Consider the following 15913-nt stretch of genomic DNA (forward strand, 5'->3'; position numbering starts at 1 on the left):
GAAGATGAAAAACGAGATGAAAGGGAAAATAGATACAATTTTGGGATCATTATTAAATTTTCGTAGAATTACGTTCAGATTTTTCATACGATAAAAGATTTTCAAGGAATTGTGTCTTTGAAAATGTTTTATAGGAATTTCTCACTAATAATGTGTAATAGGGCGTTATTACAGCTTCAGACTATGTTCAAATTTCGATGAAGGCCATGAAAATATCAAAAGAAAAATTTCTGCTTCAGTTAATTAAAGCTTAATCAATACTTCCAATATTTACCGCATAAATCCTGACTTCTACTATACGATATTAGCTACGATATAAATATTTTTCTTGACTCTTATGCCTATGATAGACGAGATATTGTCAGCTTTACACCCAAAGCTCTTCTTAAGTCCATTTCCAAATTCTTCGCTGTAAATTTGTTCAGTCATTAACTGGGCAAAGGCCATCGCATTTGTGCCAACAGTATCGGCAATTAGGAAGCTTCTCAAAACAAAGCATGCACGTGGTTATCTATCGGATGTTATTTTAGTACCGGCGGGTGCCCTTTGTGCCCATTCCGCGGCTTATCGCGAGGGGTCGACGCGCCCGTTACTGGAGCAATAATCTTAACACAATAGTAACAAATGATCTGATTCGCTTCGTTTTCCTCGTCGATTCTGAGAAAGTTCCAGGACTCGGGGAGGAGATGCTCCGATTTTTGTGGCAAATTACATGATTCTCTTTATCTCGGATATCTTTTGCTATTAATTTCTGAATAATTGTTCTGTTACCAACGTTGTTTTACCTCTAAATATTAACGGTCCATCTATTTATACTTAATTTTTTTGTCCCGCAGTTCTTGAGATCAGCGCGGTACTAAGAAATTCTTTTTTAACTTTAAATTATTAACAAGGATATAAATAATAACACTGGAGCATGGACCGTAATACTGCATATAAAATAAACTTTTTTGTCACAAAGCTCGTATAGTCCGCAAGTTCCTCCCTCAGTCCCCCTAGGCTCCGGCTGTTTATCCTCTCTGACATTTAGCATACGCGACTGGAAAGCGAGATACTCAGAATATATTAAAAGACTTTGTTACCATGTAAATTCTACAGTTCATCAAATAACTCTGCAGCGACATGTTTCTGAATCGCGCACGTGAAATGTTTTCGCTACAAAGCATATATATTATGTACTACTTCTTGCCGGTCAGCCTCGGCCAGTCGTGTAGACTGGTCGAGGATCCTCCCTATTTCGATTGGAGGAATTCCTCCTTCCTTCCTCCACAAGTCAACCACATGCCAACTACAACAATGACGTATATAACCAGGAGCGCAACGTGGACGTGGAGCACCGGTTCGGCGAGGCGCTGGGCGCGAGCGGCGCGGCGGGCGCGCACGCGGCGCGCGGCAAGAAGAAGTCCACGCGCTGCCGCATGGTGTTCCGCACCGAGATCGTGGACGCCGCCGGCCGAGCCGAGACGCTGCAAGTCTGCTCCACGCAGATCATATGCAGTAAGTATCTTAGCACACACACGCACACACATTGTGGTCACACAAATGCAACAGTTTTCCCGTTTTAGACATCATTGTCTAAAATTGTTAAAAATTTGCTCCTTAACACGTACATAAGAATTGATCTACTATATTTTCAAACTTCTCTATGCCGAACGATCTAAATGTTACAATCTGTAGGTCGGACGCAATTTGCTGAGCATTTTTAGTTCCTTGCAATTGGTCCAAAATGATTAAATACACAAACCACACGCCATTACGTAAGCCAATAACGTTAGCCCGAGCATGTAGGTGACAACATCCTACTCGTTTGTCCACAGCCCAACCGCCCGGAGTACCAGAGGTCTGCCGAAAGTCTCTCGTCTCTTGTCCAGCCACCGGCGGTCTCGAGCTGTACCTGCTGGGAAAGAACTTCCTTAAGGAGACTCGGGTGGTGTTCCGTGGCCATCATGAGGGCAGGACTTGGGAAGAGGAGGTGGTGCCGGATAAGGAGTTCTTGCAACAGGTATGCTTTAGATTTCCGCTGTTATTTTTAGCTTTATATTAGTTTTTTATGTGTTTGTACATGTGTCAACTATCAACCTAATACGGCTACTTGGAGGTTAATTATCACTAGTGGACCAAAAGCTGATAAAACCGCCAATAACCTAGTGATTTAAATGATTATTAATTTAGATATAACTAGTCTAGTACTTTCTTAATTTCAATAGGAAGCCGTATTCCAAAGTAAAGGATTTTTAAATGCAATTAGATTTCATATTCGCTTAGGGTGGCAAAATATTGATTATTTCACAAATTATAATTACAAATGTATCACGAAATAAATGGGTAAGCCTACTGATTCTCAGTAATTACACTATAACCAATTATTAATATGTATTCAAAAAACCAGTTTAATTGATCAAGTGATTAATGTTATAAATTTGTTATTTTTTTTATGTGGCAATATAGTACAATTCATATCAGGAAAATATATGTTTTTAATATGTGTATGGATTCACATACTTAAGGCACTGTGATATTATTTTCATCTTTGTTTAATAATAATTTGCTAGAAAAAAAGTAGTTAACAGCAGTAAACAAAATTAAAGTGTAATCTTCCCTTTTTAATATCTCATTTTAATAAAGCACTTTAACTTTGATAAATTCCTTCCCAGTACCTTCTTTTCTATTTGCTTTTCTAAGTGGGAATGATATGATTCACAGCGGCATCAAATAGTCTATATCCCTCTATCCTTCTAACTACCTCCAGACACATAGATAAAACGTTACCTTTCACAGTCAAAATCAACACACATTCGCCATTTATAATATCAGTAAGGTTACTAATATGCATTTATTATATCGTTTTGAAGAATACAAGTGTTTCATACTAATTACGTCAATTGCAGACGCACCTAGTGTGCTGCGTGCCGGCGTTCGCGCGCACGGACATCGCGGAGTCCGTCGGCGTGCAAGTGTTCGTCCGCTCCGGCGGCAAGGCGTCCGAGCCGCACGCGTTCCTCTACACCCCGCCCGCGCTCGACACCGGCCCGCTGCACTGCACGCGCCACCACGCGCACCCCGCGCACCCCGCACACCCCGCGCACCCCACAGGTACGCGACAGCGCCGCTCGCGCGCCGCCCTCCCCCGCTCGCGCACTTTCACATCTGACAGTGACGTTCGGCTGTATGGTTGTGGGCCTTCGCCCGTGCGGTTTGACGTTTCGATTGGGCGCGCGGGGATTTTCATTTTTTGTGGATTATTGAGCCTTTACGATAATATGTAGTAATGGAAATATTTTTTTTTAATTTAAAAGTAAATATCCATATGTCATAAATACACTGATGGGTAACTTGTCAAAATCACAAACTTCAGCAGTTGCTCTAAATTTAAATTGTAACCTTTTCAATTTGTATATTAAAATGTAACTTTTATTGATAAACGTGAAAACACATCGAACTTGTGCAAAAAAAAAAAACGCAAAACAGTCAGTAATACTAGAAAAAAGAAAAATAAACAGAACCAATACGTAAGTCAGTTTATCAAAATGGCCACTTAAAATGAATATCTCACTTCGAATAAAACAATCAGAAATCTGTCAAACACGTCTAACGCTACTCATTGACATGATATTTACGAATGTCATGATATTGAAATGATGCAGCAAAGTGCGCGAGCGTCATTATACATATGCAAATGAAACATTATAATCGTTGTACCACTTGTAACATGTTGCATGAGAACTAACCTTATGTCGCTTCAATGTAAAAATAAATGTTAAAAATTGCTGTATAATTACATTTGTAAGAATATTATGTAATTACACTAACTGCATAATGCCACGCTTGGTTGGAAATATCAAATCGTTCACCGTTCATTCGTTCACATCGAATGTGCCAGAAATTACTGGGCCGAGTTTTCATACAATTGTTAACCATTATTTTGAACTCGGAATGCTTATTTCGATATCAGTGGAGCTTCATAACTAAGCATTCTTATACCGAAACTAATGTTTTTGAAATAACTATGGATGAGCCATTATGTACTAATTAGATTAAAATGGTGCATATACACTGTTTATGTATGTGAAATCACTAAGTTATTGTATGAGAAGGCTATTTAAATTTTAAATACGCATAAGCAATCATTGCTATAATAAAAAAAAAACATTTTAACGGTTTCAAATTAAGAATAAATGAAGCAAATCGTTGCTTATGTGTGTAATGTGCGCAACAAGCGTGTATAACCGATTGCTTTGAACCGTCGTTTGCTTGTGTCATCCATGTGCATGTGAATGTTTATATAAGTTAATCTTTTTACCTAGTAAATATAGTATTGAAAGAAATGACTGATGCGTATATGCGTACTGTTTCTTTCTGCTCTGTTCAAGCTAGGTCTGTCTAGGTAGCGCGCTCGCCGGCAGCCAGCTCGCGCCTGCCCGCGTCTCTATGGTACTGACACACGAACACACAAACGCACACTATCAATAGACACTCACTGTCTCACTCGACAGCGACACCCACATTATAATACCTCACTGTACATACTTTAAGAGATTAAAAAAAAAATAAGTCAATGGTGACCATCAGTGGCGCCATCTTTCGAACATTAATTGATTGCTATATATTTAAAAAAATTATTGCAACTTTAATTAAATGTGGGGATAACAGAAATCGATACGACACATCGCAATGGAATCGATGGATGTGTATGTGTCAGATGCCAATTGAACTGTGTAAAGCATTTCAAAGGGAGTCTAATATTATAATTTGAGAGTATTCCTTTTTTTTTCTTTAAATGTTGAACAAATGAGGTAGTTTTTACAATGTCACTTGACACTTACATAAATTACTTACCAAACCTCTACTGCACCTTATAACTCCTACATAAATAATAAACTAAACAAAAGACACGCACACATTGACAGTTCAGCCCCCATACACCCCCGAATTTAGATTTAGTTCGTGCCTTGCAATTATGAACGCTCCGGATCCATTACAGTCATTTTAAAAGTACTTCATAATATATTTGATGTTTAATTTTAAGTCAGGATTATTTCAAGAGATTTACAAGAGATCTATCGATAGCAGAGGACGATTGTAAATTACCAGGTACCAAATAGTGTTTAAATGGTCCCTAATTAACTGGAAAATGTACTAATATTAAAATGTTCGTTTTAAATTCTTCAAATGAACAGCTGCATTTTAATTTTCCTACAATTTTCAATTTCCGTGTAACCCACCCGAATTGCGCTAAGCTTAAATTATGTGATACTTTCAATAACATTTGGTCGCCGATTAAGAAAAATCCGCCGTTCTATATTAAATTCGTCCGCGTGATTAAAAACGACGTCAGAAACATTTCAATAGAACAAACCAAATTAGTATAAAATGACTGCGATGGATGTTGTCGAACGGAAAGGCACGCGATACGAGCCGTGGAAGAGTCGCATTGTAACCTTTACGTGTATCAGGTGAGGAGCGCGAGGCGCGACCCGTGGCGTGGTGGGGCGTGGCGGGCGCGGCGGGCGCGGGGGGGCTCGGCGCGCTCATGCCGCCCCCCGCCCCGCCCGCGCGCCGCCCCTCCGTCATCCTGCCCGACCCGCACTCGCCGCTCGGCCTCAAGAGCGAGGTGAGTCGTATGTCTTATTTTTATTCATTCACACCCCCCTCATTCTTTGACCCCTGCGTTCTGACTGAAATTTGATTCAACATTCGCTCAACTTGATGCCTTCGTGGCCACGAAAGCGCGTGAATCGAGACTATTTATACACCACTCCATTCACGACCTATATTTTGTCGTCATATATAACAGTCATATATTCGACACCACGCTACACACGGCGATTCACGTGCTTTCGTGATGGATCGCCCGGGCTGCCATTGTTTTCTTCTCTCCGTCTCTCTTTCATTGAACTCATCAAGTCTAACGAAGTTTAAAGATTTACAGTTCCAAAGTAGTCGGAAAGTCATCGGATATGATCGTTTCGTTGTTGAGTTGTACCGCGACGAGTAAGGGTCGGTTGTTGGTTGGGCGCAGGTCGCGGACGAGTCGAGCCAGCACTCCGCGGAGGGCGACGAGCGCGACGAGCTGCCGCCCGACAACCTCGCCGGCATGGACTTGCGCCTCAAGTCCGAGAACACGCAGCACCAGGTCTGTGCCATGCCACTCTAGCTTCGCGCACTTTTAGGATCGCTTCATTTATCACTGTGAAATTTTATTCCAAACGCCTTAATATTAATCAATAGTTACCTTTCCGCAGGTCAGCTTCGTCAGCGGCTTCGACTCCATAAAGCTATCCCCCTCCACATCTTCGCAGAGCGAACCGCAATCTCCTAAAGCGTTTTTCACACAGACCCTCCAAGCGATTCAGAACCAGGTGCAAACCGATAAGATGGTGGAATCCGTCACCGCGGCGATCTTCAACTCGGACAATGGCGGCCAGATATACGTAGACCCACCCATCATGCCGATGGCGCCCATGGATCCCATGCGGCAACTCATCTCCACTAAGACTCAAATGGATCCCTTGGAGACCGACATGAAGGTGCTCAATTCAGAAATGATGATGACCGACTCGGCCATGCAAAATACCGTCTTGCAATCGACGACGGAGCAGAGGCTCATGGTGTACAACCAAGTCCAGCAGAATGGAGAAGGAACGTACAATCCATTTGGAGCGATGACAAAAATGGAAGCGTCGCAGATCGAACAGAGACTAGCTCAGCAAAGCGCGCAGATGACGGCACTAGTGGAAGATGCGATGAAAGCGACAGCCGCCATCTTGCCCTCAGACGCTGCCAAACTTGACGAGCTCGTTAACTCGCGAGTGGAGGACCACCTGTCTGGCTCCGCCACGTCTCCGTCCACGGCGTCCCACGCGTCAGATGTCCTCCTCAGTCCAAACGCGGCCGTGGTTCAGCGCAACTCCGCCGCTGAGCTCCTTCCCCCCATGCCACCCTCTACAATCCCACCCGACGTAATCCTCAACCCTCAAGTGTCCCCCAGCCTGCTTTGCGAAAACAACCAAAGGATGCACAACCCTCTAGTTGTCTCCTCCGGTCCGACGCAGGAAGACCTGATGATGATACCAGATATTCCGACGTCTGTCAAAACTCCACCCGCGGCCGTAAAGTCAATGATATTAAATGCAGCCGCAGAAATATTGACCTCTGATTCTACTATGAACGCGCTCGTCAAGTCCGCGATCAGCACGGCCAATATATTCAGTAACGAGAACGTCGGAGGGCCCGGAGGGATGCAGACGACCGACGCGCAGCCTCCCGCAGAGCCCAACGCGGAGACGCCGCTGGAGGCCATGTCGCAGGCCGTCAGCCAGGCCGTCACTCAGGCCGTCAGTCAGGCCGTCAGCCAGGCGGTCAGTCAGGCTGTCAGTCAGGAGATGACGGCGCCCGTGCAGGGACTTACCGACATGAGTGACCAGGATCTACTCTCGTACATCAACCCTTCGACCTTCGACCAAGGTGAGTACTACAACATGGACGTCTACTACTCCTAATCCAGTGCTGCTAGCTCGAATTATGATAAAGTTATTGCCAAAACTAGTCCCAGTATTATGTTAGACAGCGGTGGATACCGGTCATCTATCCGAAAAGACTAATGATCATTTTCAAAAGCTTACCATTCATAATTTACTAACATAAGTATTAAGTCACATTTCGATTAAAATGGAAATAACTAACGCCACTAAGGTATTTATGTAGTTTTATTTATTCTTAACTTTTCGTTACGACGACCACCTCAGATGGTTGTGACCGCTGTTGTTTCAAGAGTACTTATTGTTATAACATTTTAAGTCTAAATGTTTTTTGTGTTTTTTCTAAGGTGTTGGAATAATAAGTAGTAATATACCAATTAAGATAGATTTTAATGTATTAAATATTCTTGTAACAACTGCAACTTACATACTAGACTAACTTCTACGTTTTAGTACGAATTAGCTGTAAAGTAACATGCGCCGTCTGTTGCAGTGTGAAGGCGGCTCCTTAGCTCGTGACTACGGCCTGTGTCGGCTTGCGTTCGCGTAACATAGTGACGTGTGAGGGCTCAAAGCAGTTTTTATGTGAATTTTTAATAAACGTCACTTACGTACGACTCCGACTATAATCTCTCAGTGCGTGTGAAACAAAATGATTCTCATATTTTTAAAAGTATATATGAATTGGTGCGTTTGCGTGTCAATTATTTCAAGTGAGTCAGTATTACAGGGCTAATCGAGTTATGAGAAATCGTGACAAACAAGAATGTCAATTTCACAATTGGTACTATCCAAGTGACCGAACGAACAACATGGAGATTTCATTCGTTCTTTATCGGTGTTGCTGCATCGTCGTTGCTATTAGAAAATTATGTATGTATAATTGTGTTGACTATGAGATGTGTATTTTGGTAAAGTTGAAATATTTCGAATTTTATGTAAATAATGGATAGCTTTGTATTTATGTTATATGTTGATGTGTTGAATGCTGACGCGTGGTTTACAGTCTGTTGATAATCATTCCGATACTCGTCATATAAACAACCATTGTTACATTAATTTATAATTGGCCGTATTTAGTTTCGGCAAATTGTAACGAATAACACCGCCAGTATAAACTAACGAATAGTGTAATTTTTTATAACAAATATACACGAAACTATTTTATACATTTCAATATTTTTTATGATGTTTACCACGCACAATTGGTATTATAAACTCGAGGTATTTTTATAAATCGGCTTTAATATACAAAATTAATAAAAATCCATTCAAAGATGCACACAGAATGTAGACGCGTAGATATAAGTGAAGTAATTGAGCATGAGTTTATTTTTTAAGAAACAGTACTGAGATCTTATTATCGCCCCTTACTTCGCGATGGACCGCGCGAGATTAGGACTTATATCGCAATAAGAGGTGATGTTAAGGCCTTTAAGTAAATAGAGCAAACGGTAATATATAATTATATAACGATGTTCATTTTTATAGCTAAAGTCGAATGCTACATATTAAATGTGCCATTGTATGTTATCTAGAACTAAGATAGGTACGTGTTAGTAATATACGCGAATTATTTGGTGTTATTAGACGTAATTGTTTTGGCCGACATAACAGCTGCTACTTTCAAATTGTCAATTTGACATTATTCGATCAAACGTTCATTCTCGTACATTCACACAATTCTATATGTTTACCTACTTATCTTTTGCTTTGTTCATTTCTTTAGATTAAAAAAAATAAACATTTCCACATTCAAACGAAACAAAATTGTATTAAGCGTTGAATCGAATAATGTATAGTGTTTTATCAGTGTTTTGGTATTAAATGAAATGTTATGAACATAAAACAACGCCAAGCAAAGGGCTATATAGAAGGTGACGTGCCTTTCAAAATATGTAATGCGACAAGTTTCAACTGCTTAACGTACTAATCATAATAATTGTCATGTTTGACCTAACATTCCGAATTAACACGATATATTGCCAAAAAATTTAAAATATTAAGTACGTTAAATCAGTTTGACGGTGTCGTCTTTATTCTCTGTCATGGGGACCATATCAAACAATATATAATAAATATACAAATGAAATATACACTTATTGCCAAAGTTATATAGAATATAAACTTTTGGATCTTATAGCTTATTAAAATATAGTTATTTCTATTTATAGGAAATACGGATTGTTAAACTATTATGTTTTTTATATACGCACGTCAAGTGGTTCGTCGCACGGGAGATATTAATTATGTTATATATGAACAATTTTTTACTGTTAATATTAAACGATTCGTATTTACAAATCAATTTTTGTTTGCTATAGATGTAATTTATCAGATAAATGTAGTATGAAATGGTTACGTCAAGTCGATTAAAACTGACATCACATATTGTATTAGGATAGATCAGTCTTCCATATTTCGTTGAAAAGGCACAAAACAACGCATTTAACAACGAATCGAGTACTTTGTTGGTAATTTTACTTGTATAAGTTTACAGTGCAGTTATTGTAAAGTTGGCGGTGGTTTTGTGTCACATACTGAGCTGGTTTGGACGAAATTTTATATTTAGAAAGAAATTTTTGAAAAGTTCATAACAAATATATGCATTAGGATATAGATATAAATCCTACAGTGGTGGAGTTCGTGACACAAAAGCAACGCCTGTTGTAAATCTCAACACGGGCAAGCCACGCTCTGCGTCGCTTCGATCTCTAGTCGGTCTAAATCAATGCAACTTGCCGAAGTTACGATCATGTATGTTATTTGTTTGATGTAATTGAATAAATGTTATGAAAAGTTTATTTTTGTTTTATTTTACTCATTTTATCGTGAATGTGGTGATACAAGAAAGGTATGGTAGTGCATATGGGAATCTGTATTAGTAATGTAAAGCTGAAGAACTTGTTTGCTATTTGCACGTGTTCTTCTCAGGAACTGCTGAACAATTCTTTCATTTTTGAATATGGACGTGATCCCGGAGTGCAATAGGCTTTAAATGTGCGAATGGGCCACCGGCGAAGACGGGGCGGAAAATAATATTACAGAATAACAGAAAATCCACTTGATCCAATATTTTCAGTGTACAATTTGATTAGACACACTTATTGCCTTATCTAAATAAAAGCCTTTATCAAAATTCAAAATTTTTTGTGTATAACCACGCACATACATTTTTTTAAAACCCCCATACATGAATAAACTAGGACCTTTAAAAAACGTCTCATTCTGTTTTAATACCGGTTAGACCACACTGTGTTTATTACTTTTTAACTAATTAAAAAAAAACAATTCAACCGTTTACATTATATATTTTAAACAACTGTATTACTTAAATAGATATTCCTAGTCAACACATTACTTAAATACTAAAACGGTTGTGCGTTTCATTAAATTCCTACAACAGTTTCCGAACATAATCCGCTCTTTTGGCGCGAACGCGTTCGTGTGCCATTGAATTCTTCAAATACCGCGCATGCGCTAGTCTGGTTTTGAAGTAACGCACCGGCAAGCGTCAAGCGACCACTTCTTAACTATTCTACGGTTTACTTAATGAATGAGGTTTCGTGAAAATAACCAACAAAAAAACATTTAAACTAATAGGAAAATAAAATAAAGGTAAAACAAAATAAAACAAAATATTTAACTGAAATATGTAATTCATTTAATTAAATTGATCCTATATATAAACATAAATGATAAATTATGAGCACGATTTACACCGGATTGCCTAAAACCTAACCTAGCCCAGAGGTACTTATAGATACAGAAATAAATTTAATATAAATACATCGTTATATACCTAAATAAGAACATAAACAGAAGGTACAGAATAGTACAAAGATGATCAGTACCACGGCGATCCAAGCGGGCATTGTACCTGCGGGCAAAGAGTTTGTTATAACATCGTTTCTTTATGGTTTCTTAACTTTATTTAATGATTATTATTTTGATTACTTATTTTGATGACTATGGAACTATAAATTGATTTTAAAAAATAGAACTTTTAGAATTTAGGCACACAACATATTGTCATTTTATTTTTCTATTACATACTTCAATTTACAAAGCAATATAGATTTAATAAAAGGAAACAGGCTATATATAACAATACGACCTGTTTTCTATGGACTAGTTCTCAAAACTACTGTCGTTACAAAAATCTTACTGCTACAGTTAACACTTATGTAACTAACGTATATTGTGTCTATTGGTCAATATGTCTATTTGTTTGTATATGTGTCTCTTTGTATGTGTAGCAGTATTTCTGGCTGTTCGCTTATTGTCTATCTAACTATTGTACGCCCAACTTTTTACATGTCTGTACAACAGCTGTATGTGAGTCTATGTCTATTCATCTGTCTACCGATATCTCTGTGTGCTATCCGCAAATTTCTATCTGTATGTCTGTCCGTCTCTTTCCCCGTACGCGTGTGCGTGCGGCCGTGCGTGCGTGTATGCATATGCATATACGTTTGCGTGTGTACGTGTGCGTGTGTGCGGCAGGTCACTCACCCCTGCGCGGCAGCGTGTGCACGTAAAGACAGTTGTCGACGGAGATGGAGAGCAGCGCGGCGTCGGAGCGCGAGGCGATGGCGCGCCCCCCCTCCGCGCCGCCCGCGCCCCCCGCGCCACCCGCCCCCCCCGCCCCGCCCGCGCCGCCCGCCGGCAGGAACGCCAGCCCCGTCACGAACATGCGGTGCGCGCGGGGCACGTGCACCACGCGCTGGCACAGAGGGATACATTGATTAATTAATCATCACCAGGACACTTGTTAGCGGATGATGATTAGCGAATGAATTAAAATTTCGTTTGAATTGAAATGGTTAAATACAAAATTGAGTATATCCCTGCTCACCTGCAAACTAAACGCGATGTATATATCCACGGAGCCGCTGAACATGGTTCCGACGGCGACGTACCGGCCGTCGTCCCGCACGGCCAGCGCGGACAGCGACTCGCCGCACAGCACCGCGCGCGCCGCCGAGCTGGCCCCGCTCGCCCACAGCTGCAGCAGGCCGCGCTGCTTACCGGAGCGCACCAGCGGGTTCGCGATTGTGAACATTCTGTACTCGTCCGGCCTGTCTTCTATCGTGCCGTACCTGATTGGACGCAGATTACAACTTTTTGGATGAAATGTGGATAAAGTTTGAGATTGAATGGATGCTATAAAATTCTATATGAATTATTTAAAAAGCTTTTAAGTAATATGCAATCCTGAGAATAACAAGAAACACTAGCATGAGTAATGACACTGTATTATTTAGATTTTTCAATGCTTTTAACGAATTATTGTAGTATAATAGATCTACTACATCCTATCCTACTATAATCCTACTTAATCCTACTAATAATATTATAAATTCGAATGTTTGTAAGGATGTGTATGTGAGTTTGTAGCTCTTTCACGCAAATACTACTGAACCGATTACAATGAAATTTGACACGTAGACAGCTGGACAACTGAAATAACGTATAGACTTTTTATCCCGACATTCCTACGGGATACGGACTTACGCGGGTGAAACCGCGGGGCGGAGCTAATAAAATACAAAAACTTGTCATATAAATAAGTCGTGTGTATCAAAGTTTCCAGCTGATTTTGAATCGAGTGCAAGAAAATAGATCTGTCATAACAGATGTATATATCATCTGCCCCATACGCATTAGTTGCGTACGCGTACGTACGTTGGACGCGGGACTTCACTATCATCATATCTAAGTAAATATTCCATTCAAAAACAATTTACATGAAAAATAATATTTGATTTTGAGTTTGAATTTGAGTTAATGTTCAACTAACTTGCACCGTCGGAAGAGATACTTGTTCCCATTCGGCGGGGTGCAAGTGATCGTGCGCAGCGGCGGCGCCGCCCCGCCGGTGCCCCACACCAGTAGCTGTCCGTCCTTCGCTATGCTCACCAGCTGCTTGCCGCACGGACTAAAGTCTAGGTCATCTAGCTGGAAATTGTTTTTATGTTCTATCAGGATAAATGGTACACTTAGTCTGTACCTAATCTAATAATAAAGCTAAAGATTTTTTTTTGTTTTAAAATGCTCATCACAGGAACTATTGGACCAATTTCAAAAGTTCTTCACTATTGGATGTGAATGTGATATAGGCTTTGTTATGTGTCCAAAGTGGCCCACTAGTACTGAATATAAAAATATTTTCAAGCTACAAGCCAACAAATAAAACACTTCCAACTTTATTGATTTAAATCATTTTAAGTATTCATAAAAATTTTTTGGCAATAAAGAGTTCATGGAGAGTAAAGTACCTCTTTAGTATGACCTTGAAGTTCAAACAGCAATTGCATCTGTGGAAAACTCCAAACTCTGACTTTTCCATCCACTCCACCGGTGGCCATGAGTTTACCATTCGGACATACTGTCACCACTCGCTGTAAGGGATCATCTCTGAAGAAAAAATTACAATAACATCAAAAATAAGATAACTTCTGTGCTTGATTGATTAATGTTTAAATGTTATAGGAAATAGAATATTTATCATGATCATGCCTGTTAAATTTTAATTTTGTGATACATTTGATAAACTCTTTATCAAAAATAAAAGGACTGTTACATATTTATCAGAAAGTCCAGAAATTTTAGAAACTGCCTTCTCATATTACTATAAGCATAATTTGTTAATTCAAAACTGTTCTGATAAACGCAGCTGACAGAAGGAATTATTAAATTCAGCTAATCTTTATCAATTTTAGTCCTTCCCTTATACAATGTTAGTGTCAATATAAGTTATATTTATTGTTTATTAGCAAGTAATACATTATGAACATAGCTATAAGGTAACTTTGCTAACACTATATTATTCATATTCAATATCTTATGTAATATAATACATATTGATGGATATAATAAAATTTACAAGAAAATAAATCATGATTTTTTTATATCTACTGCTTAGACTTATTATAAACAATGAAATAGCATAAAATTATCAGCTGTCTCAATCCAAGAGTACAAGATTGTGTTAGTGGGTGCTACAAATGGCATTTAACTTAATATATGAATGATTTTGTATACAATAGCCTGCTTTTGAATTTAATTTTCTTTTTAAAAGGAAGTTGATCTGTTATTCAAGTAATGCAGAATGATGACTCATATAGGACCTACCCAAAGTCAGTTTGCACACTATCACTGGGCCGGATTTCAAATGATATTCGCTTCTCAGTTGTATTGCAATTACTATCCATTTTAGAAATATTATCATTCTCGGAAACCGTTCGGCGGCGACGACGTACAAGACCGTTTTCCGCGCGAAAACTACCTCGCCTCATCTCCGCAGCATCCACCATCCGAATATTCACTTTATACAGCTGGCAGTGGCTCTCCTGCCCAGCTGCCAGGTATATTTTATTCTGCACACTACGAACGGAACAATTCATCACAACATTCGGCCCGGTTTCATGCCTCATTACTTCTTCTGCCACAAATCTGGTACCATTGTGCGAGAGTTCAAATATTTCCTAAAAAATAAATTCAATGTTTTAGACGGTGAATGCTTAAAATTGGAAATCGTTGCAATCGATAAGCTGGTACTGAAATTATTGACGCGTTGCTTCTTTTAAATGATACTGCATAATGCAATGACGTATACATACAAATCCATTCGCGACGCCCGTATTTGATGCTCCACCGCCACCAGCTATGATTACATGTCGATTCGTGAGGGTTTGAAGAGTGTAAAGGGGAAAATCGACCTTCGCAAGAAGACCATCGCATCTATTGCGAGACATGATGAATTATGGCTATCACTTCCTTCTATCAGATGCTGATTCTTAACGAACTAACATTTCCTATTACAATAATTAACAACATTAGTCTTTTATTTATTATAACATCACGAATAAAAACAGGTACGGGCTAAACAACTGGATAGATTCCTGCAACTTTGAAACTTCCAACATGACAAAAGTCAATTTGACATATTTGACAAGTAACCGATGTTTACAACGAAAGCTATTGCAAAACATTCTCTAAACGTGTCTAATAAAATAAGGAAATAGCAAGTAAAAGTCTTAGTAAAAAATATGAGGAAAAAGTATGCAAACCAATGATGATCCTAATGTCACAATGTAATTTTATTTTAATATAAATAACTTTAATTATTTATCAGCTCCTTGACAGACATCGTAAATGTTACTTATAAGGAAATATGTAAGGTAAACTATGGAAAAATGTGTCCTTATTTATAAAATGATCTAGGTCATTCTGAGAGAATAGCAAGCAGTTCAAACTTCGCTGGTTTCTCTTTTTACTAAGTCTTTCATAGAGTTATGACCCATTTTACTTTTTGGCGCACTAGATATTCAGTGGGAAGATACTTTAATTTCAACAATAAAACGACAATACACACTGTACTGTGCTGTGGTGTGTGCTGTGCTAAGTATATACTCTACAATACAGAGATC

General features: G+C 39.2%; 2 protein-coding genes across 5 annotated transcripts in view; one reads left to right on the forward strand and one right to left on the reverse strand.

Annotated features, from left to right (window-relative positions):
* The window catches only part of LOC119828885 (nuclear factor of activated T-cells 5), a 78384-nt gene extending 68104 nt beyond the window's left edge, over nucleotides 1–10280 (forward strand). For all 4 annotated transcript variants that reach the window (XM_038351182.1, XM_038351209.1, XM_038351201.1 and 1 more), the window contains 7 exons: nucleotides 1314–1497; nucleotides 1818–2002; nucleotides 2889–3093; nucleotides 5454–5611; nucleotides 6020–6133; nucleotides 6243–7464; nucleotides 7972–10280. In XM_038351182.1, the coding sequence (XP_038207110.1) occupies nucleotides 1314–1497; nucleotides 1818–2002; nucleotides 2889–3093; nucleotides 5454–5611; nucleotides 6020–6133; nucleotides 6243–7464; nucleotides 7972–7976 (2073 nt within the window). In that variant the 3' untranslated portion in view covers nucleotides 7977–10280. The remainder of the gene's footprint in view (nucleotides 1–1313; nucleotides 1498–1817; nucleotides 2003–2888; nucleotides 3094–5453; nucleotides 5612–6019; nucleotides 6134–6242; nucleotides 7465–7971) is intronic.
* An 845-nt stretch (nucleotides 10281–11125) lies between these two features.
* LOC119831598 (prolactin regulatory element-binding protein) lies at nucleotides 11126–15401 on the reverse strand. Its single transcript, XM_038355023.1, has 7 exons — nucleotides 15104–15401; nucleotides 14616–14968; nucleotides 13760–13898; nucleotides 13282–13439; nucleotides 12337–12580; nucleotides 11994–12204; nucleotides 11126–11358 (listed from the first exon to the last, which is right to left on the reverse strand). Exons 1-7 carry the CDS (start codon nucleotides 15236–15238, stop codon nucleotides 11273–11275), a joined length of 1326 nt encoding a protein of 441 aa, XP_038210951.1. The 5' UTR covers nucleotides 15239–15401; the 3' UTR covers nucleotides 11126–11272.
* Nucleotides 15402–15913: the final 512 nt, after the last annotated feature.

The sequence above is a fragment of the Zerene cesonia genome, chromosome 1 (assembly GCF_012273895.1).
Source record: "Zerene cesonia ecotype Mississippi chromosome 1, Zerene_cesonia_1.1, whole genome shotgun sequence".
NCBI classification, from domain to species: Eukaryota; Metazoa; Arthropoda; class Insecta; order Lepidoptera; family Pieridae; genus Zerene; species Zerene cesonia.

Coding starts and splice junctions, on each gene's coding strand:
- LOC119831598 (XM_038355023.1), bottom strand. CDS start 15,238: ATGTCTCGCAATAGATGCGATGGTCTTCTTGCGAAGGTCGATTTTCCC. Junction 13,899..14,615: donor AGTGTGCAAACTGACTTTGG/GTAGGTCCTATA, acceptor TTTTTTCTTCAG/AGATGATCCCTTACAGCGAG. Junction 12,581..13,281: donor TATCTCTTCCGACGGTGCAA/GTTAGTTGAACA, acceptor GCGTCCAATCAG/GTACGGCACGATAGAAGACA.